We start from the raw sequence: 25,608 nt of genomic DNA on the forward strand, positions 1-25,608 counted from the left end.
TTGCAGCGTCAAATTTGCTTTTTTTAGAAAATTTGCCGATTAGATATTCTTTATTTACCGCAAAACAAACCATGTTGAATTCGATCACATTTTACAAATATTGGACGTTGCACCTGTTTCTTCAAAGCATTATATTTTCAGTAAATGGAGGTCATGATCAAAATCCCCATGAAATACTGAAAGTCACTGCAAGTGCAAGCAAAGATTTTAAGGAGAGGTTATTTATCTTACAACAAATTCATCAGATAAACATGATGTTTTAATATTGTAATATCCAGAATACGCTGATTCAAAGAATTGTTAATTTTTATATATCTGCTGCATTGTGTCATAATACTTTGTGTAATTTTTTACCTTTACTTATATTTTTTCTTTTTTAGGCTCTGGCACTGTGTATTTGGGATCAGGTCCAAAAGGCAAAAATCCCAAAGTAATAGTAGATCACCATGTATACTGCATGCATAGGATCAATGGATCCAAAACCCGCTGGAGATGTATATATTGCAATAAAACCAAATGTACTGCCATTTTATATACGTACGGTTCAGTGGTGGATGTTATTCGACGACATAATCACGAACCAACTGCTGATCCAATATTTTTTAAAAACATGGTAGCTAAACATTTCACAATAAAATATTATTTTTAACGTTGGTTCAATTATTTATTGTTAAAGCTTTAGAACAAGCATTTTTATTTAATATATTTGTCTATTTCCTGTAAGTTACTTATTAAACTTAACTTAAATAAAGGATTAATCATGTGTTGGTTTGGTTTCGATATTAGCTGGATATGTAAATTGAACATCGATATATAAACATTGATATACAGGCCATGCAAAAAATATTACGAACACCTGTCATATAGAGAATGTATTTAGTAATAAGATCATGAGCCACCATTTGCTTTTAAAACGGCTGTAATTCTTCGTTGAACAGATCTGTAGAGCGTTTGAACAGTTTTCGACGGAATGTTGTTCCATTTTTCCAAAACATCCGCCAATTGCTTGAATGATGGAAATTTACTCTTCATTCGGTGCTTTACAATTCTTCATAAGGATTCAATTATCTTAAAACTGATGATATCTTGATGATCCTTGAAACAAGACTGTTAAACTAATCATGTCTCACAAAACCACAATTTATCGTTTACATGCGAACTTTCGACGGTGCGGTACGACAGCAGACAGGCCTCGTTCTGGAAGACAATGGACGTCTCGTAACCCTGAAAATGTGGCTCAGCTGCGTGGTAGTGTTGCATAGTCTCCAGAAACATCAATTCGAAGACGTGGTTCCAAGTTGCACATTTCTTCACGCAGTTTAAGGTGAATTTTGAAAACTGTTTTGAAAATGTTCCCGTACAAAATTAAATTACTTCAGAAATTGATAGCAAGAGATCCTGATCAACAAGTTGAGTACAGTAATGCAATCCTAAGGCTATCTGATGAAATTGAAGATTTTTCGTCTAAATTGATAATGAGCGATGAAGCCCATTTTCTTCTCAGTGGCCATATCAATAAACAAAACAATCGGTTTTGGGAATACAGAATCATCATTTAATTCATAAAACATCATTGCATCCACTAAAAACTAAAATCAACTGTATGGTGTGGTATTCATGCTGGAAACACCATTGCTCCCTATTTTTTTCAAAATGACCAAGGTGTTGTAGTTACTATTACTGCTGAACCGTACCAAGACATGATTCGAAATGTTCTTGTGCCTGAAATGGAAGAGCAAGGACTAGAGGAAATGTGGTTTCAGCAAGATGGGGCCACAGCACACACAGCTCGTTTAACAATTCAATTATTGAATAACGTTTTTCATCCAAGACTGATTCCGCGAAGTGGCGATTTAGCATGGCCAGCGGGATCTCCGGATTTAACAGCACCAGACTTTTTCTTAAGTTTTTTAAAATCAAAAGTTTATGTGAATAAGCCTTAAATGATTCAACATCTTAAAGACAATATTTGTCACGTAATAGAAAAAATTCTGCCTCAGATCATGAAAAATTTCTTAAAAAGCCGAAAGTAGTATGCGAATCGCGGTCACCACTTAGCCGATAGAATTTTTCAATCATAACGTAAAAAAAAAACAAATAAACTTTGTATGAATTTACTTATCTTTTCTTTGAGCAAAGTTATAGGCAATCGAAAGGGTAGCGGGACTTTTGCCCTATGTTGTCCTTATCGGACTTATTATTTTGCTATTCGCAAATACTTGAAAATGATGATTGGTCAGTATTATTATTCGATGATAATGATAAGTATGATAAGGAACCGGAAAATGCCTACGAAGAGCTGGCTAAAGGAAAAGCTTTCGATCCCATGTAATATCGAGAAAATGGACACTACGTGTGATAATACATGCTCTTGATCTAGCTTAGGTCAATTCTTGCTTGGAGTATAAAAAACAAACAGAATTCCTCGGAATTAAAAACAAAATGTCATGGATCTTTTAGTATTTCGACAGAAAGTTAGGAGCCTACACAAGGAGCCTCTAGCAGAGCTCAAGATGAAGTAAAACCGCCGAGCGATTCAGGTTCGATGGTTATGGTCATTTTGTTAAATTCTATTACAGAAAAAGAAGGTGGACGTTGTAAACTGAAAGGCAGCAGCAAAAAAATTCATAATTTTTGCATCGAATGTATTCATGTTTAGTAAAAAGCAGAATCTGTTTTTTTAAAATTTCATAATAAATTGCTTGGTTGTTTAAGTTTTTGTTTTACTTTCGCTGTTGAACTCCACACGCCTAGGGTAACTTTGTCGATTGGAATCTCTAAAATTATTATAAAAGACGACTACAGTTTCAAACACAACTACAATAAAAATATTTTCTACAACTTTAACTGATTTGGCACCAATAGGACTTGCCTTTTTATAAAAGAATATATTCACATATGGTTCAGCTTATTATTATATAAGCTGAACCATATGTGAATATATTTTTTAACTTGAATCTTTGCACTCAAAAATATATGTTAAGCCTAAAAATAGGCACGTATTGCCAATTATGGTGTAAAATGAGAATGTTAATCTTGTTTTCAGCTATTTACTGAAGATTTAATATTGTTGTCTGAGATTTTGTTGTTTTATTTCCCCTCTTCGTTCATTATTAAAAGTACTGTACAAAATAACCACTTTTATAGTATATTTCCTTAAATTATCTTAAAACGCTTTTCTCCTTTCAAATTAAGCACCATTGATCTTTTATTGATCAATTTACTGCTATCATTTTACTTTTTATCTCTACCTTTCCTGTCTTATTACTGCTACAAATATTATTTATATTCGAAATCAATGTATTCCCAATTCGTTTTAATACTTTTTTATTTTTTAGAGGAAATTCAATATTTTATTAACAAACGAGGATTTCGACAAATGCTTTATGAAAACTATGTGTTTACCGCAAACAAGAAGACGTCTCATGGTATTACTTATTGGGCCTGTGTAGGTTTGAAGTCTGATATGAAATGTCCGTGTAAGGTCATCATCAACGAGGAAACTAACATCTTAAGGAAAGCCAAAAATCATAATCATCCACCAAACGAGAATCGCATCAGAAAATTATCCAATGATGAGTTTTAAATACTTTAAAATTATTATGACATTACTTTGTTGGGTAATTAATGAACAATTTCTGTTATTTTATTCTGAAATTCAATTGTACACCTAAACAAAAAATGTATGTTTGGTTTTGTTCAGTTCGTGAATAAATATAAATCAGCTTCGATTTCATTGAGCATTTTTATTGTAGTTAATACAACCTGCCAAATATGGAATCTATTGTTTTCTTCATAATGGTATTGATAAGTATGTTTTGCCGGTGTTTATTTAATTTATCAATTTATAATTTCTTATTTTCAATTAAGATATTGATTTTTTTAAAATCTATTTATTTCAATTATTTGCAATAATTAATATTATAGGCGTAAAGTTTAATAAAAAATATGGCTCTATGCTGGATAATACTTCCTATATTCTATATTCCTTCACGTATTGGATGTAGAAATCGTTGTTTATAAATGACTGTTTTCGATTTTATACACTGGCCCTCACTTTGGGCTGCTTTTGAGGCTGAATATATTGCCCTAAATATTATTAAACTTCTTCAAAAATTTTAGGTTGGTTCCATTTGGCGTTGTGTTAGTGCGAAATCATTTGTCAAGTTCATTTAAGATCCGAGCCGGTCCGACCAAGATGTCGTGTCTCCATTGTTTTTCAATAATATTTTAAAACCCATCTATTCTAAATCCTTGGCCGATCTGATGTTCGTTGATGATAGCACAATATTCCATGTTATAGTTCGGAGTACAGAGCCATATGGGTTAAAAATTAATTAATAAAAGGAATGTATTGAGAATTGCCGGATTGTCTGTATTTTAAACAACAGCGGTTCCTCAATAAGTGCACCCCCAAATTTAAGGCCTCTTGAAAAGAAAACTAATTAAATTATGTCCTGTCATAATTTTAATAATTATTTTTATTTTAAAAACGTTTCATCATAGACTTAATACACAAAAACTTTGATTAATTTCTTATCTGCCGGTAAACGGAAAGCTTAAACCTATCAATTATTTCATTAACAAGACTCCAATATCCCCAAATCGCAAGACGCTGAGTATGCGTAACGTGAGAAAACCAGCCGTTCGCTTTTCTTTGTGCTCGTCGCTGGAATCTTCCTGGCCCGTATACACATGAAAATCAGCTATTTGTAGCTAGCGGATGTAATAATCTGTGTCGAAATGATAATTTTGATAAAATGACTGACAACCTTTTTTACCTATCGTTGTGCAGCACTGAAGTATGGAACCACGCGCCGCTACTGTTTAGAAATTAAAAGTAAATATCAACAAGATCCAGTTAAAGCAAGTGCCGGACTTTAAGTACTTGGAAGTGGTAATATAGAAGAAGAAAATAGCATCTACCGCTGAAGTAATGAGTCAAATAGGCCTAGTGCAGGAGCTTTTACTTCTTTATAGCAGTGCGTATGAAAGAAAGAAAATATTGCAATCAAGTGTAGCTCCGAGATTTAGATACTGTTAAAGTCTGATATCTGTAATCTTGAAGTCTTTAAAATGCGATATGTAAAGCACATTCCACATGTTTCTCTCCGAGATCGCATTAGAATTTAAGTCATTCGTTTAAAATGCGACTATCAATGCGCAGCCGAGGAACAAATTCAAAGAGCTGATTCTAATGGTTTGGACATATCCCTGATATGAAAAGTAAACGATTTCCTTACAGGCGAAATCGACCTTTTGGATAGAAAACGCAGCGAATAATTCCTAAAAAATATATGGATCAAGAATGCAATCTGAATCATTAAAATAACATATCTATGTAAATAAAATGATCATGAAGTCATATTCGAGTAAGGACATATTTTTATATATTTATTATAAAGATATTTTACCTGTGGTAGATACATACATATTTTTCACATTTTATTCATAGAATTTTGTAACATACAATATGCATATTAAAAAAATAGTTAGTCAAAGTTAAAGTTAAGACGTTGAATTTCGACAAGATTTTGCACCAAAATGTCAGACCACTTCGGAACTCAACAAAAGACTTGCGGATATTAGAGACAAACATCATCATCGTTTCAATCAAGAAAATGGATTGATTGACCACTTAACAAAATAAGCAGTTACGGTATTTAACTAATATGGTTGTGAGTAGCTTCAAAGCGATCGATTAGCTGCTCTTAAATAGTACTTTCGCTGCTGCGAATTAGGAACGGAAACATGACACTGTAAAACCGAGTCAACCCTGAATAAACCCTATAATAACCCTAAAATACCTATAATAACTGCTAGAATATGTTATTCTATTATATCTATTTTAATATATAACTGTATTTTTATAGGTAATTTAACAACAAAATATATTTTTATATGTTCACAGGCATTAAAAAATTAAACTTATTAAAAACGTACGCTTCTTTTTTTCTTTCCTTTTAAAATTTCCTGTAGTAAATATGATAACATCAAAGCTCTATTGATTGAATTTACAGTTGAATAATTATAATCTATTCATTTATTGTTATTATTATATATCATTTTGCTGAAGTTTAAATAAGATATTTTGATCACTTTCGAAAGTGTTATTTGGAATACTTGAACAATATTGCAGCAAAATGACACCAAAAAACTTGTATGATTATATATTTTCTTTATATTATTATTATATATTAAAATAACGTCCATAATTCTATTGTAGGTACTAAATATAGAGTAATCAAAAAAGGTTTTAAGCTGATTATTTATAACAATTTCAAATATGTGTTGAGCAGTCCATGTACATATATGATATGGCGATGTCAAGAATATTATTCCGACACCAAATGCGAAGTTTTATTGACACATTATCCTCATAGTCAAGAACTACTTTTGCAGAACAAGCATAATCACCCCCCCATCAAGGCAACAATGTCAGACTCTTATTTCACTTCACCATTTTCATGAACATATTAATTTACATTGATTTATTTGTTTCACTGACGTTCAATAAATTATATTATTGACTATTAATGTTAAAACTGTATACACTTTTTTAATATTACATATTATTATAACCATTAAAATATTTTTTCAATACGTCATCCGGATAATATTTACTACCTTATAATTTGATCTGCAACTTTACTATAGTCTATATTAATGTTAAAGTTACATATTAACATATCATGTTACTAGTTTCAAAAAAATTAGAAATAACCTCAAATATCATCATAGTTTTAATAGGACTACATTTTCGCTTCCGGCGTTTTTCAAATATCTGCTGTAATAATTCTTACTAGGTTAATAAGTTCGCGAAAATGGAAATTTATAAATGACTCTCAATTTCCTCTAGCTTGAACGTAATCATTTCAATGATCTTCTAATTTATGGATTCCATGTAGCGGTTTTGTGGAAGGCCGGTAAAATATCTTTCTCTGATTGTTTCCATGTCTCTGATGTTTTTTGATTGTTAGAGAAAATATAAGTTGAACATTTTTTAAAATTAATTAACGACCCAACAACCTGTCGGACTTTTTGTGCTCGGGATTTACATAATTTCTTTATAATTTTTTTACAATGTTGGTAAACTACCATAATTATAAATCTTAATAGTATACAATGTATATATATAGAACAAGTTATTACAACAAGTATTAATAGACCCACAGACATACACCATACATATATATATATATATATATATATATATATATATATTAACATATAAATATATACACAAATAAATATATATACAGTTTATAAATAAACAGCAATCCGGTATGACTCGTCTGAACAGTAAGTGTTATATTCCCGCATAGTACCCCTTAGGAATGAATGAAACAAGCCCCTAAATTGTTTCCAAACCCTAAACTCACCCTTTGATTTGTGAATTTCATACATTCAGTTAAAATATGTTTAACTGTGACTGCTATGCTCAGTGCAAACCAGAGCAGGTTAATTTCAGGAGACACAGGTTATCCTACAATGACCTATTTTTAATCGGATATATCAAGATAAACTTTTCCTTAATATATTCTTTATGTATGGTCATTCGTAGTAAGTTCTTTTAATTCACCATAGTTTATTTTCATTCAACAAATCCCAACGTAACTTGTCTAGCCTTCTGTACAGTTCCAAAGTAGGAGCATTCAGGTATTTATACCAAAATAAACTATTCACTATTAATGTATGATTCCTGCAAGGTAGTCCATACGCTTATTTTCCTCTATGCCCATATGCAATGGGAGCCTCGATTTGTTCTTCAATGAATTAATTTTTATTATTTATCATTATTTGGGTTGTGTCGCAAGCAAAGGGAGCTCATGGAGTCTGTGGCATCATATAAATATAGTTATTTTTTAAATAAATTCTAGTACTTTATAGATGACAAATAATTCCGCCGTCAGGATATAAGTCACTATGGGTAGACTAAAGTACTGCTCCTGCTTCAAGTTCGTAAGTTCAGATCCTAAGTAGGCTGCCTTTTGAAACCATCAGTGAATATAAAATAATGCTCTCTAGATCTTTCTTGATATTGTACATTATTGAAGTTTGATACAGTTCGTTCATGCATACAGTCTTTCCACATCCAAGCTAGCTATTTACATAAGGGGTATGTAAATTGTGGTAAAAAATTTGTTTTACTTATTGTTCCATTAAAACTTGTTCTATATATATACTAGTTATTAAGTAAATTAAAAGTAATCCATGTTTTCAAAATATATTTTTTGGTATATATTTCTTATAAAATTCGTATAAAAAATGAATCAGTTATCATTTTTTATTTTTAGGGCAATAATCCACAATATATATAATTTTTAAAAAATATTTTATTGCCTTTCTGATAACATATTTATTCAATATAAATGCCAATTTTACATTAACTTTTTGAACTTGTTCAAAACTTCAATACGTCGTAGAACCAAATATCGAACTATCTCATAAAAAAAACACACAAAATTAAGTGTAGTATATTTTTTAGGTTTAACTCAAATTTATATTGGCAAAGGTCGTAAACACCCAATTTTGATCATACATAACTTTGTTTATAAGTTGAAGAGCAGATCAGGCAATAGAAGTTTTTGGAGTTGTATTTACGACAATAAACTGAAGTGCAAAGCTAGATGTTTATCTTATGGGAAAACATTAAGGATTAAATCTTCAGTAACTCACAATCATGTATGTACGTATCAAGGTGATTATAAGGACTTGAAATCCCAGTCTGTACAAGTTGAATATTGTCCATCGCTGATTTAATGAATTATATATTACTATTAATATTGATATGTATATGTTTTAATAAAATATCTAGTTTAAATAAATTGTTTCCTTATGTATTTATTTATTTTTTTATCTTTTACCGGTTTGGTTGGTGAAGTTATCAAGGCGACAAGTCCTACTCCTCGTCAAGCCCTCCTACTCTTTTGATAGTTACCAATTCGAATTCTACTGGAACATGTTTCTAAATTTATAATTGTAATTCTTAATAAAGCAAGAGTACAAATTCCGACGAGAAAAATCGTCCCAATTACGGCAGCACCCTGGCTGGGTAAAATTGGATTTCTTATTGGATGATCTCTAGTCGTTCACTGGCCAGCCGATAGACTTAATATCGAGGACTTTGATTCATAACCCACATTGAGAAGTAGGTTAGTCTGTTTTCTAATGGATAAGAAATGTTAATGTTATTTAGTATCTCCGTTCAACAAGTCGCCTCTTCTTTTCATAAGATAAAATAGTATTTTAAAGTGAAGTAATAGTTTTTGTTATTAAAACCCTTTCCAATTTTATAACTTATCTGTGCATGACTATTATAGCTTGATCAGCGCTCTTAACTTAAAATGTTTTTAATTTCTTCCCTTTCTTGTATTAAATTACATTGCATTATCTCATGAAAATTTTCCTTCTTGCAACCGTTTTAAAGACTTGTAAACATCTGTAAACATCAGTTAACTATGTTCCGGTAGTTTAGAATAGATGCGCCTGAGCAGTTCTGCACGAGATATTTTTTGTTGTTGTTTAGTGTTATCTGTTACAGCTCTTGGGAAGGTGTAATACAAGCCGATATTATTATGGTTCTGAATTTCATTAAGTTAAACGAGATTATGAATTATTGCATTAAACATTTGTAAATTTAACATTGTATTATCAAGTATATTACTGCGAACAGCAGTTCGTTTAAATAAGCGTACACAAGGTCAAGGACTTTTAGTTTACCTTAAAGCTGTTTTATTTTAACAGAAAGAAGTTATGAGTAAGGTGATATTAATTTAGCTGTTGTGTTTATATTGATAAATATTCACTATTCTATATATTTATTATGACTTTTTCCAGATTCTTATGCTATTATACTGTTATTGCACTATAAAATATAATTTTCAAGTAAATAATAGTTTTAGATATTTAAATGTAGCGCAAAACCAAATGAAGTCTGGTATTATTAGCATTTATGTCCTAATTGCTACCTTATAGAACAAATCAAACACTAAACTATCATAGAATAGCCTATACATGATACTAAGGAATGCATTCATAACAGTATAGTTTAGTACATTAATCATAATACATATCCTGTTTTTGCTGTCGAACGAGTAAACAAGTATTTGTCTTGAATAAAATCTTTTACAATAAAATAGAGCAGGGGACAATTCTAAGTAAACCAACAGTATTAAATTGGTAGCTATTTTTTAGTTTGCCATTTTATTCCTTAAATAATAATAAAGAATTTTATCTAACGGATCTTTCTTTTTAGGCACTATATATTTCTTAGCAGGGCGAAAATATCCCAAAATAATTTTCAATAATAATGAATTTAAATTGGGTCGTAGATACGATGATAAATCACACTGGAGATGTACCAGATATAACTGTAAAGCAAAATTCATGACTACTGAAAAAACCATTAAGATTAAGTCATCAGAGCAATACGCGCATAATCATGCACCATCATATGAAGGCAATTATAATTATCTCAATTCACAAATCGTCAATATAGAATACGTAGATTATTAACCGGAAATAGTTGTGTTCCTTTTAGTTGGAATATTAACCAATTACTTTTACTAAATCCAAATGTACTTTTTCAATTTCAATTGTGAAATGTGATAATAATATGATTAATAATTGCATTTTAACTTGTGTTTATTTAACTCTTAGTACATTTTGCTCGCAACCGTTGAAATTTCTGTGAATATCTTACCGCTCATAAAAATATATTTCTAAAAAAATTTTCTTTAATCCGGTTTTTATTTTATTTGATAACTTCTTTAATTTCCCTCTTCTCTTTGACTTTATTCTTATTTCATCCTCTCCTATTCTCTTCTTCAATGTAACATGTTTGAATTCATCCAGTTAACTCGACCTTGGCTTTTCTTTTCCTAGGAGTATTAATTTTTTCACTTTTCCAATTTCGGCATTGTTCTTACATTACATCCGGTTACTTTATTTTATAAATAGAATTTACATAAAGGTTGTACAAACAGGACACTATCTCTGACAGAAGGATATTATCACGTTAAAATTGGTAAAATATAATATCGCAGTCGCTACTATCTCCAAGCTACGAATGACCACCAATAATGCGTGTACACCTTTTTTTATTCCAGTGGTGACAAGCGACCAGCAAATTTCATAGTCGATAAGAGAACAGTTTCTAGTATAATATCTTTTTAATCTAACTCAGATCGCATCGCCCTTCTCAAGATTCACAGCACGGTGAAAACATACATTGTATCTGTGTACACATCTCCAATAAGATCAGACATGGCTAAAAAACTTCTACAACCAACTTCAAGAAGTTTTTAACTCTATTCCTGCAACTGATCTATCTATTCTGGCTAGATATTTTAACGCACATATAGGTTCATCCAGAACTGGTTGGGAAGACATTTTGGGAAAGTTTGGTTATGAAGAAATGAATGGAAATAGTTTACGTTTGCTGTCATTTGCCTCATTGACCACCCTCCGAAGCATCAACTACCTTTACGGAATTCAAGAGTTATTGATTCCGGGGTGTTCGATTATGTTTTGATTAACATACGACGCGATGTAAAGGTGACGCGAGAATCTGATTGGAAAAAGGCGATAGTAAACAGTGTAAGAACTATAGGGGTATAAATCCTACCAAGTCAACTTACAAAGAGCATGCGAGGAGACAATCTGAGAAGAATAGGCGAGTTTTAGACACAATCAAAGTTGCGTAGATAAGCTTGTCGCGCTACACAAGCTGATCGAGGAACGTATTAGATGTGGAAACCGCGCAGTTGTCAGATTATTAAACTTCCTCAGGCGTCTTACGATAATTCAGTTCGCGGTGTGCGAATGCAAAACGATTTGTTAAATCTATTTAAGGTCGGAGCGGGGTTTCACTTAGGAGATGTGGTTCCTCCATTACTTTTTAACATATTAGTGGATGCAATTATACTATAAGTTTTGAAAAACAGACATGGCATTCAGTATGATTCTACAAACTCCTTGACCGATTTGGGGTTCGCTGATGAGAGCGCTATATACGCTGATAGCAGACGTTAAATTTAATTAAGAAAATACAGAAACCTGACAACTGCATCGCCTTCTATTGTAAATCTCAACGGAATCCAGTTAGAGCAAGTGCAGCAGTTCAAATACTTGGGATCTGTAATAATCGATAAGATATTATTTTATACATTTTATTTTGTATTCTGAACAAATAGAATATAACAGGACAAAAAAAGGAAAGCCGGCTTGGTTGGCGCACTTGTAAAGACAACAGGACGGTCCTCTTGCTGTTGCGATAGTCGCGGATTTGAATCCTGCTGGGGAATTGTCATTATGTTTGTGATTCTTTAACATTTGTGATTATCCTTAGGCAACTGTCAAAATTTGACAAGGAAAACAATCCCAGTCACGCCAGTAACCAGGCTGGGTAAGACCGGTCTCCACTGGTCACTCGGCAATGGGTAGGCTTAATGCCCAGGACCGTGGTTCGGAGCCCACGTTAAACAGTAGGTCCAGTACCCTAGTTGCTCTAAAGGAGACGCTAAAATATACAAAAAAAAATATTTCTGGTACGATAGCATTCAAAATTTGCCTATATTTCTAATCTAAAATATGTGTCGCAATTTCTTAGGACTACGCTATTGTGTATCTTATATTTATATAAAAAAATTATTATTAACCTGAAGATACCTATAATTAAGCCCTTGAGTACTTTTCCAAAAAAAAAATAAGATAAAAGACATTCACTTTTCAGGGTACCAAAATAATTAAATTTAGCGGAACCATAACAAAATATTTATAATATATCAAACTCTCAAATCATTATAAACTTATAATCACATCAACACTGAATACCCTGGTGATATCACTATTTTACCATTTAATACATAAATGTGTATTATTTATATATGTATATATACATTTTGAATAAAGTTACCACTGATGATGTATTATTCCCAAAAGTTTCGGCGTCCAGTTCTCCAAGTACGCATATTTAGATCCTTGTGTATTTTATTTATATTCTAGTCTTTACTATCTTCCATTTAAAGTTTTAGGTACTGTTCATTTTTCACCAGGCCGAAAACATCCCATAATGATTATAGACGGATATGAGTACAAGTTACAGCTCAGAAATGATACCAAAACTAACTGGTGCTGCACACAAGATAACAAATATCGCTGCAAAGTTCGTTTATTGGTTACTGGTAATCTTGTGCAAATTAAAGATTGCTCACACACTCATGACAGGACCTTTAAAGGCAACTATGAAGATCTGAGATCGCACGAGGTCACTCTAGAATACACAAAAACCTTCCGTAGATCGTATTAAGTCGGTGTTTAATGCTAAAATATATAATATTGAATCTATCAACTGAGAGCTGTGAGTTCGATCTATACTTAAGTTATTCGATGTTTAGAAAATTATTAATATTAATCTACCAGTTGTATTATATCAGAGAAATAGATTATGTAAATGATTAGTTGTTAACAATAAATGCTTCAGGTCAACTAGTGGTTCGTTTACTGTTTTACTAGAAATATTACTAAATTATTATAAATATTCATTGATTGATGTACATCTAAAGAAGTATTCTGGTCTAGAATTTTGAAGCATACACATTTTCTTTCACGTTCTTGTAGTGTCAAGCTTCAAATATGGGTACTGAATGAATAAATATCCAGTAATATATAGTTCAGTTATTTTAGGTAGTAGCACATTAGCTTGTTAAACGACAACAAATCGAAAAATGGGTTTATTATTATAAATATTTGCGTATTCAATTTGGTGGTGTTGTTACTTTCTTCAAATTATGTACTAATTATAGTATAATTTTTTATTGCAAGTTTTTTGTATCAACGTAATCTAGCTATGACAAAATTAACCATAAATTTATAAAATATTTGCATTTTTAATTTGCCTCATGATGTATTCTTAGAGGCCTGAATAAAGGAATTACAAGCCTCTGTTCTTCTACCCCAATTCTCAGTAAAAATAATCAACTGAAATTAAATAATTAACAAGTGTGTCACAATTATTATGACTAACTTATTTACTTAATCTATGGTTTTAATTATAAAATAGTAATGGAAATTATATTAACCGAAGAAAATAATAACAAAGCAATTCTTTATTATAATTATAGTAATATAGACTATGAAAGTGAAGGTGAAGTATGATAATATGGTTATGAAGCTTTATTGTTGTTTGATATAAATACAGTTTTCCTTTTTGAACATTTTTAATTTATTCACTTGTTGTTTCTTTATTTTTTATATTATGTAAATGGAAGTTGAGGTGAAAATATATCTAAATAGAGAGTTATTAATATTTATAATAGGAAGTTTATAATACAAAAATTAATATACACGTTTGAAGTGGTTGAAGTTTTTTTTCAATTATTACATTCAAAAAGCACTTTACAAAATCGGTCTAAATAAATAAATATTTAGTTAAAGCTCATTGCATTTTAGTCTTTATAAATATTGCACTTACTGCCTAACATTAGTATAAATTATATTTAATAAAATTATTATAAAATAAATATAAGTATCAAATATACAGGGAAGTAAAATATAACACAAAAAGTATACTTATACAGTACTGTAGAATCTTTATTTAAAACTCTAATCCTTATTAAATCTCAATCTAAATTAAAACGGGAACACATGAAGTTCCCCACGGTAAGGACACTCTTGGCTCTAAGCTAAAGATGTTGGCAGAAAATATCTGTGAAAATATCTTAGATTTTCAAAAGCCCTAATTTAAACATATTTTCTGAAGATGCATAAGTGGTACTAAACTTTTTACAATAAGGTGTGGCCAATAAAAATCGAATAAATAGAAGTGTTTTTAAACTCGTCCATGTAAAATATATCAACCAACTACCAGGACAAAAATTCTGCATATCGCTATTTATTTGTTTTACGTTTTTTTATTTACTTGATGCATATTTTCACGATTAATTTTGAGAGGGTCTACTCCTTGAATGATTTAACATCCAAAAAACATCTAGGAGACATGACTAAGTATTCCACCTCCGTCAAGTCTAGTTTTTTCTAGTTTTACCTTCTCGATATCAGTAATTCCGTTAGGTAACATTTGAATTTGTTTTCTAAAATATTGGCGACCCATATTTAAAATTGAAAGAAAATTTTGCTATCATATCATATAAGGACAGTTATTTAAGAATTCAGAAAGATTGATTATTCTTGATCAATAAATTGAAATCAACTGGCCAAGTGTAAATATTGAAACAGTATGAGACTTATAGAACAAAGATCTCAACAGCGTATACTAATTAAATATGTATGTTTCCATAACTTTAAAATAGAATGATATATTCAAAATCAGCAATTTTCATTTACAATAATGTTAAACGCCATGAAGCTCATTTTTTCCTGGAGGATTTATTTTTTTTAACAATAATAAAAATAGTTTTACTTACCTGATATTAAATATTAAATACGAAGCGTCAATGCAGATTGTTAAACAACCTAGCTAGTCTTCAATTTAGTATTAATGAAATATTATATTTATCATATCAGCTCATAATTATATTTTCGGTGTTAATTTTATTGTCTACTTTAAAGGAATCTGCTGCTAAAGTCAACAAACACTTTCAGAAACTTATGGTGATAGTCCTCTGTCCGCTCATCCCAATTGTCGGTTTTAATTTATGTTTTAATTGATGCCATGTGATGTTTGTGATGTTTTAATTTTGATGTCATTGACAAGGGATCGTCTGGGGAGCCAAAAAGTTTGAAGGCAATGAACACTTATTGATTGAATGCACGGCTCTCAAAGAATTTTCAGACAGCGTAACAGTTGAAGAATCAACTTCAGAAGATTAATTTCCTGTGGCCTTTTGTGAGTAGCAATGAAAAACAGTCTACTACAACAATCCCAACTACAAAAAGATATGGGTTAATCCAGGAGAACCATATCGACCCCGAAACAGAATATTCATGGACATAAAGCCTTGCATAAAGTATGGTTGCAAAATATAGCAGTAATAGTGAATAACAGACGCAAACTCATCGTGCATAACAATGTTTGGCCAAACGTTGCATAAGTTGTGAAGGATACACTGTTACATCTCGAATGGAAAGTTTTGTCGCATTCAGCGTACTAACTAGATTTGCCGCTTTTTTATTTTCACTTATTGAGATCGATGCAGCATCACTTGGATAAAAACCAACATTATTCCTTGGACATGCTATCGCGATTTTACCATAAAGGTGGAAAAAGTTGTAGAAGATTTATATTGTGAAAATGTCCATTTTCTCAATGAACACATGCAAGCCTGTAATAACAGTTTTTTTATTTAATTCAAATTCCGTTTTGTGAAGCCTTATATATTTAAAGGAAACGCTATGGATTTTTGAGAAAAGTTATATGCCTTCAAAACTATGTATTTTTATTTATTAATATTATTCCTTAATACAATAATGTACCCACAATAAGTACTTCACGGATATTGTGTTCACATATTACACATATACTTATTCCTACTTATTTCTTGATATATAAACTGCTGTTAATTAGTGTATGATACACATACATTATTTATTTGTTTTATATTATTATTATACTGTTCTTCATTATATTTACTAAGTGTAATTTTAGTTGAAACCGTTTACTTCTACCACAATCGAAAATACCCGATGCTCATTCTCAATGGCTACGAATATAAAGTACTGTATCGCACGGAAGATAAAAGTTACTGGAGATGCAAGGAGATTGACAAATTGCACTGCAAAGCTAGATTGATGACAACAGGTCGAGTGTTAAATGTAAAAACATCGGTGGGCCATAATCATCAACCCACCTTCGCTGGATCTTATGACCAATGTACTTTTCAAAAACTAAAAGTGTATTATATGACACATTTTCGTAAATAAAATTGTTTATATTATTATGGGGCAAATATTACTTCTCATAGAGGGATCTATTATAAACAGGTCAACTGAGTATCTAGGTTATACGTATATAAGTTATAAAATGGGAAAGGGTGTTAAACACAAAAACTATTAATTTACTTCCAAAATTATTTTATTTAAATAAAGAAGTTGCAACTTATTGAACTTACGGGGTACTTACCCGGCCTCGTCTTCTAATAATCATGGTCAGGGCCGTAACAGTCACATAATATGACATATAACAATTACAATGAGATATATTAAGTTAGATAAATAAATTAATACACTAAACATGTAAATCAAAAGAGAATTATTATTGCTATAAGAAAAATTTGAAGTGTACAAACTGTATATAGTCTATCCATGTGTTGCCTATTGCAGTTTTTAAATTCGATTTAATACCAGACAATAGTTTCCTTCTCATTTTAATCCAGTTAAAAAAAAATACAATGCTGTCTGACACGTTCGAACATGTAAGAGAATCAGCCTGCAAAAGTCGGTCAGTTGTCAGATGGCAATATTCTTCAAAATATTGGTGAAAACAGGTTATAAACCGGCAAAAGTTGTTTTGGCGCTTTCTTATTTTGAGGCCATATACATTATCAGTCAGAAACAGATTATGTTTCTAGTCAATAACCTCGAACAGATCGAAGTAATAAGGGTTAGAGAGCTAAGTATTGATGTTACTGGTGTTAAATATTAAGCTGGTGGGGTTTTATTGGAAATATTTTTATTGTGCTGCAACTACATGAATATTCTGTAGTATGATTACTATAACTAAAATCTCTAAAAATTGAAGAGAAGCAATATAATTTTGGATTCATCGTAAGGACAGTATCTACATGCCTTGATGTTGGCTCTATTCAAGATAATATACAAAAACAGTGAGTAGTTTTTTTAATAAAAAAATAATCTAATACAAGTATTTCTAAGATTACTGTTAGTATGGAAAATATCTATAGAAAATTTAGGGATAATTAGCTCTTTAAGTGATATAAGAAATCAAAATTAAATAGTAGTCCACTATTGACAAGACTCTAATAAAAAGAGTGTAAAGTGTTTTGATTAGGTTTTGTAATTGTATTTTGTATAATATATTTTATAACATTTTTTTTATTAGAATGTATCGAATATATCAATCGGATATAAAAAGTATAATGAATAATGAAGCCAAAATAACATAAAGTATCAACGTTAGATTCGACAACATTGCACCGTTTTGGCGTCATAAATTGAGATTAATTGAGTTCACTGCTACTTTAGATAGAGTATCTACAATTGGTACAGTTCACATTTTTCTTATAATAATAATAAAGCAATAATGGATCTGTCAGTTTTGGGGAACTATCTACCATTTCCACTCATTGATTACAAAATGATGCTTTTGGAAATTTAATTTTGGGAAAGGGTATTAAACTAAAAACTATTATTTTACTGTTTTGAACTGTTTGATTTTACGGGAACAAGAGGCGATATGTTAAACGGCGATACAAAGCTACACTGAGGATTTTTATCTATTAGAAAATAGACCTACCCGTCTCAGTCGCTCACCAGATCATAGTCAAAAAAGCAGTTGGTCAGATAGCCAATGCCATATTTTAGTGTACCTGAATAAAAAGTAAGTATGACCTTTTTTGTTTACGTTAACATCGTGCTGGTAAATTATAATTTCTAGTTAAAATTGGTAAGGCTTGCTTCATGGACAATACTATTTTAAAACACGGGGATTTCAAAAATATATGATTGTCGATGCTACAATACTACATCTACAGCACTCTCTTCTATATAATAATCGCTGTCCTTAATACTTTCTGTATCACATACTATTTCAAAATATAGTAAATATTTCAGCATACTTATTTTACAACACTGTCCAATCTACAGCAGTCTCTTCTATATAATAGTCTGTATTCCTAATACTTTTCATATTACATAATATTTTATAATAAAGAAAATATTTCAACATACTTATTTTAGAAGGCTTGGTGTACTTCTATGATAGCAAACGAAAACATCCGATGTTAATGTTCAACAATTATGAATATAAATTGAACAACCAATGCAAGGGAAAGAGTTATTGGAGATGCAAAGTTGTAGATGGTCGAGCATGTCGAGCCAAATTGATGACTTCAGGTAAATGTCTGTGCGTTAAAACATCCGAAATACACAATCATCCTCCAACATTTGACGGTAACTATGAAGTCTGCAAAGCACAAACCCTCAATGTTAGATACATGAGCAGCTTTAGAAAAAAATAAATTGGTTTCAAAAATGAATCTTTTATTTACTTAAACCTTGTTGTTATTTTTTAGTTACTTTATTTTAGAAAATTATCAATTAAAAGTTCTAAAATATATTTCTAGAATAGATGTTTATTATATATAAGATCGTGATTATTTAGCAGCTTTCATTTTAATTTTAACATACACTTTTATTTTAGAGAAAATAGTTTACTTCTATCACTGTCGCAAATACCCAATGCTCGTATTAGAACAGTATGAGTACAAAGTTGATAATAGAACGAGCCAGAAAGTAGTTTGGTGCTGTAAGGAAAAAGAAAAAAAGAGATGTAAAGCGAGAATACTAACTAGTGGTGATACATTGTGGATAAAATCATCAGTTAAACACAATCATAAGTCAACATATAGTGGAACATATTATGGATGCACAATAAAGAAGTTTATGGTTAAATATACCAGGCTGTTTCATAAGTTGGTATTTAAATAAGTATTAATTAAATATATCTTATTTAAATCACTAATTCAAAAGACATAAAGCATAATATTATTGGTGCTGAATTTTAAGAAGAGAAAATAATGCTGTAAATAATACAATTTATTTTCACTCTTGTTTGTATAAATTAATACATAAAGGCTATTAGTAATACATTAAACATATAAAGGAAAAGAAAGAAATAGACATTGCATGAAGAAATATCGGTATGTATGGTGAAGGGAATTATGAAAATAGTTGATTTGACTTACTACATTGGATGCCTGGTTTTGTTAAGAATCTGTCTTATTCTAACGCCGATTCCGTCGTCGGACTCACCTGCTGATTAAACAAGTAACTGGTGAGTTCTCTACCATTCTGTTTTATGTGAGCTTGTCTTCTTCGAACGGAGATTCTACATTTTGCAAGTTTCCTTTTATTCTCCTTTTATTCATTTCTTGTTGACTGTTTTTCTTGTACTCACTATAGACTGACTCTCCATTCTTACATTCTTCTCTTTCCCTTCTCGATTTTGTAGCATTTTACCATGAATCTCGTCCATCGGCAGAGAAGGCCGGTTCAAGAAATCCTTTTCTGCGGCCCAACTCATTCAGATTTCGAAAGGGAAAGACCCTTTCCACCCTCTCACGTGAATGAAATGCATACGTGGCTTCCCATGTCACAAATATTCTAAAAAAAGTTAAATTACCTAATAAATTAGATATCCTAACTAACCTGAACTTATTAATATTAACTTAAACAAACTAAAGAAACACATACAGAAAAAACGTAACATTTTTTCATTAAAATCAATTATACTAAAACAGACAATTTTATAGAGTATAATAGTCAATTTCTTTTACTGTTGTAAAGCTTGTTTTATGTCCGTAAACAAATTATTTTACCAATACATACGATTATGCATGTTGTGCACTTTGAATAAGATATAGTTAATTTATCTTATAAATAGTTATAGTGTTAAATTGTTTTTTTATTAAATTAATTCAATATTTATATAGACGATAATATTTACCCAAATCTTCCTTATATAAAATAAATATTAATATCTTAACCCTGTCGTTTCATTTTCTAGCAATTTGTTGTACTTCTGTATAAACATCAGTGAATCTCATTCGTATATTTATTATTATTTTAGCTATGCAAGGTTGACTGTGCGCAATATTCTTAATAATATATAAGATCAAAATCACAGACGATTATTAAAATTATATAAGGTTTCTATAAATGATTTAATTCGTTTAAAACGCAACAACCAGTTGAGAGCAGATACATGAGGTTAAAGAATAGGTTGCGTCCAGGTAAACCCTTGTTGGTAAAATGGAGTGTAATATAAAAAAGTACTAAATTATTGCAACATTTGCACCTATAACGGATAGACAAAATAATATGAACACGATGCAATATACCACTTCTTGTTGTGTGTTGACAACATTGCTTCTATTTAAACCCAAACAGTTATATTAATTTAGATTTGTTTTGTTGGTAATTTAGTTTTTTGCATGTCACAAAATTATATTATTATTTTTGTATTGTTTGGGCTGGCCACCGACTTCAAAGTGATCAGTTGGTAGTAGTTCAAATGATATTGTAAATATATAAATAGGTTTAGGTAGGTATTCAGTTAAATTGTATGTAAATAGTAGAATATAAAATGTGTGTAGTAGATAGGTTAAACGCTGGCGTACCTCAGGTTCCTCGCTGGCACCAGCCTTATTTAACCTTTTTTTTCAGATCTACCGAGAAAAGAACACATTGACGTCGCGTTTTACGCCGATGACACTGCTTTCTTCATGGCCTAGAGGTTCGAGGTTACAATTCAAGAACGTTTACAAAAGCAGCTCAATCATGCGGTCAAGTAGTTCAAATTCTGGAAGTTATAAATCAACCCCCCGAAAACACAGGCCATCATTTTCCTTGAGAAGCGTTACGCACTGCGCGTCTCGCAACTTAAGATCAACACCGCAACAATTCCGTGGCTGGATAACGTCACGTACCTAGGTCTCCACTTCGACCGACGGTTCGGTTGGCATTCCCAAATCCAGAAAGGTTGGGGGATAGCAAACCTACTCTCTCCTCTGATCTGCCCTTCTAGCAGACTTTCCATCTCCATCAAATGCTTATTTTACAAGATGTTATTTCGGTCCATACTCCTCTACGGATCTAATATCTACTTCAGGTTTGTTACAACCAACCACATGAAACGACTTCCACTTTTCCAAAATAAACTTCCTATGAGAATCTTAAACGCCCCATGGTATGTCAGAAATAATCAAAATCATGGGGAAACTGACACTCCAGAAATCAAACATTTCGTATCTCAATCATTCCACAACCAACAACGTTCTTCTAAAAACGCACTTGTTCGCGAGCTAGTCGACATGCTGGGAGCTAATCTCCCTCTTTTCCAAGCTGAAACGACCTCATCCGTCGCTGCAGTCATAACTTTTGCCCCCATACGACAGTATCCAGTCGTGTGTTAACTCAAGTTCGCGAATAACTAGTTAGTTTCACTATCTGTTATTTCGTCGGGTCCTCAATATTTCTACGAGGTTTTATATGCTATAGTGGCTAAAATGCAAACTGAATAGCTTTTGCTCTGAACGATTTCCGATTTTCCGTTACATCAGCTCAGCAATAACATTATGCGCAAATATCTGATTATTATTGATAAAAAGTCTGTGAAAACTTTGTACGGGCCTTTGAAATTTGAGTATTTCCCTCGATTTATCACCCTTTCCCCCAACAGATTTTGATTTGCTTTCAATGGGACCACCTCGGAAGTCCACTCTTTCGAATCAAAAAAGAATTTTAAAAATCGGTCCGCAATTGACGGAGAAAACTGATAGAGAACAAATATTAATAAGGCTTAGGCCAGACAATATATAACTACCGCAGCAAAAATAACAGCAGAACTCGATACTTATTTGAGTAATATGGGTTCTACAAAAAAAAGTACAGCGGGATCGATTGCGAAAATCTTTGTAATGAAACCAACGCTGAGTTAAGAAAGAAGTGCTGCTGCAACGGTCAAAAAATCTGGATACTTGATTGAAAGAATTCCATTCCAATTCAGTTTTTACCTGCTTCCTACAGTCAATCGTACAGTTATTAGGGAGGTTCCATTTTGATTTGCAAAACTGTGGCCATGAATTGTAATTACTCTCATTCACATCACTGCCCGGATTACTGTTAATGAATATTTCGATATACTCAGTGATAAATTTAGCTTACTATATCTGGCATAATTCTGCCAGACACCGTCATATTCCAAAATGATAATCCCCAACCTAAAATCCTTGGGATTTCCTGGAAAAATGGATTCCCTGGCCAGCACAATCGCTAGACCTCAACACAATTGAGTCGTTATGGGAGGTTTTAGAGAAGAGAGTGAGGAGCTCATTCATCTCTAACATCACTAAAGCAATCGTCAGATGTTTTGGTACAAGAGTGCGACATCAATATCTTGGCAACTATTCAAACACTATTGCAGCTTTTTTAAAAACAAACATAAGTTATGAAATATGTAGTTTAAAAACAAAAACTTTTGTTTCTCAGAAATTGAGAATTCAAACAATATTTACTGCTCAATCCTATTATTAAAAAAAAAAAGAAATTCTTATGTGCAGACACCTCACGCTTTATATTTCTCTGTCAGATATAAACGCATCGTTTTTTGGCAACCAGAGTCATATCAGTCGCACGTTATAACATATGTGCACTTATTCTCTCTACGGCGATAAATTATATTTTGATTATATCACTGAAGCATGTACAGAGAAATTATATTATCAACTTAGTGTATTAAACTACAATCCATATATATATATATATATATATATATATATATATATATATATATATATATATATATATATATATATATATATATATATATAGATAGATAGATAGATAGATAGATACTGGATGAGCAAGTGAACTTTGTATCACCTTCAGCTCTTTTGAAAATTTTCTCCCACAACAACACTAGCCATTCCATCAATTGTGTTTGAATTAAACCTCATCGTGTGCTTACCGGCAATTGTTTTTCCAGATCTGATAACGATTTTATGACTCTCTGATGTCATTCGACCCAATGCTATAGTTCTCTTCACTGTTGGGTTGTAAGAAAGATTTTGTTAACTTATTTCTGTTACAAATTTAAATGTGACCTAAAAATTTGCATATTTGCCAAGAAGGGGTGACATATTTTCTGTCCCTCGCTGGTTAACAGTGCGGTTATCATTTGAGATAAGTCGTCGAACATTTGACTGACTTTGACGACCTAACTCAGGTCATTCTCTTCCCGGCAATGTTAATGATAATTGTAATAAAATAAATTCTTGCCCAGTAGATGTCGGACTAAATAATATCAATTGTAAAATACATTTGCAGTTAGAATACGTTTTAATATTACAGTTGGCGCAAAGTTATATCATATTTGACATATATGTCTTTGTTTTCCACTTGATTATCACGTTACCGAATCAATGAACATACAAATGAATACCTACATTTGTGTGAAATATAAATATTGGTAAAGTATTATCGGCATGTGCGGATAAATTATCTCCAATGTTTAATATATTACATATTCTGATAGCGGTATAATATTAGCAGCCAGTGGTTAACATTTTTAGTTAATATATAATAAAATAATTATATAGTTATAAAATAAATTTCCTAACGTACCCTTAAATATTTAACAACCAATAACAATGTCAGTCCTTTGTGACAGTGACACCGTTGACAACAGTGACATTGACATTATATGCGGAAACAAAATTGTTCCTTTTACTATTTCCCTACCTATTATTCCATATTTCTCATCATACAAACCTTCCTTGGATTTCTACGAACATTTCAAAATCAAAATTAGCTAAATCTGCCCTGCCTTTCCCGAGTCTTAGCGAAACTAATGAACAGCAACATAGATTAGTTACCTGTTATAAATAAATAATTGAATTGAAAATTAAACGTAACTAATTAATTTTAAAAAAAGTTAAGAATTATGTAATTATAAGCTATCCAAAAAAGTCTTGAACATACACCATCAAGATGTTTAATGTATTGCCTGCCGAAATTTGTAAATTCATTTTAGAATCAGACAATATTTTCCTTCTTATTTTAGTCCAGCTTAAAAGAGATACAATGCTTTTTATAACTGTGATTAAAAATGCCGATGTCAGACAAAACAGAATGCGTCTCTAACCAGTTACTTTGAACAGGAACGAAATAATAGAGGCTCCCTCTTACCATAAATTTCTTTATTGAAAATATGTTAACGTATTGCAGCTGCACTGAATATTAATATGGGCACGGTCATTAAGATATCCCAAAAATTTAAAAATATCATCTTGGATTCGCCGGAAAAAACTGTCATCATTAGAAGCGGGTGGCGAATCAAGATAGAAATCTATAAAAGCAGTGAGAAGTTTATTCAATATTAACATAATTTAATATAATTATTTCAGAGGAAACTATGTGAAAAGTATCCATAGATCGCTTAGAGCCTCGTACATTGTTTAATACAGGAATTAAATTGTGTAAGGATAAGCCACGAAAGAATTCTAATGGAACTTTCAGAAATTGCTTTTAAAATAATACAATTTAAACGGAATCAAGGACGACTTTCAATTTGTGTATTGATTTGTAAATTATTTAAATTTGTGTATTTAAATGAGACATGGATATATCAGAATGATACGTTGGGTCGCTTATCTCAAGATGATTATAGAAATAGTGTTAAGACAACAAAAGTTGACGGAAGAAGGTAAACGTTGGAATAACAATTGATTATTTTTTATTAGTCACAATATATATTGTTCTTTGTGCTGGAAACAGAAATGGTTGATAACACCTTCTGTTTAGATGAGCTTAATCAGATACATTGAAGAAGAAATTTGTACAAGATGAAATTGCGAACAAATATTAGATATTTTGGAAAGTAACAGCTTAGTTGAATTAAACTTTTTG

General features: G+C 31.3%; 1 protein-coding gene across 5 annotated transcripts in view; it reads left to right on the forward strand.

The window, feature by feature from the left end:
* LOC143191191 (uncharacterized) overlaps window positions 1-25,608 on the forward strand; it is a 253,012-nt gene that overhangs the window by 222,007 nt on the left and 5,397 nt on the right. Inside the window, exon 4 of one of the 5 annotated variants that reach the window (XM_076396028.1) lies at window positions 19,343-19,644. The exons of 1 other annotated variant lie outside the window; for it this stretch is intronic. In XM_076396028.1, the coding sequence (XP_076252143.1) occupies window positions 19,343-19,629 (287 nt within the window). In that variant the 3' untranslated portion in view covers window positions 19,630-19,644. Of the gene's footprint in view, window positions 1-380; window positions 764-3,338; window positions 3,737-16,609; window positions 16,899-19,342; window positions 19,645-25,608 lie in introns of those variants that run through there. 3 more of the 5 variants (XM_076396033.1, XM_076396060.1, XM_076396041.1) reach the window with 3 other exon arrangements.

The sequence above is a fragment of the Rhynchophorus ferrugineus genome, unplaced genomic scaffold (assembly GCF_030347505.1).
Source record: "Rhynchophorus ferrugineus isolate W39M unplaced genomic scaffold, kcgeb_rfMv2 rfM2, whole genome shotgun sequence".
NCBI lineage: Eukaryota > Metazoa > Arthropoda > Insecta > Coleoptera > Curculionidae > Rhynchophorus > Rhynchophorus ferrugineus.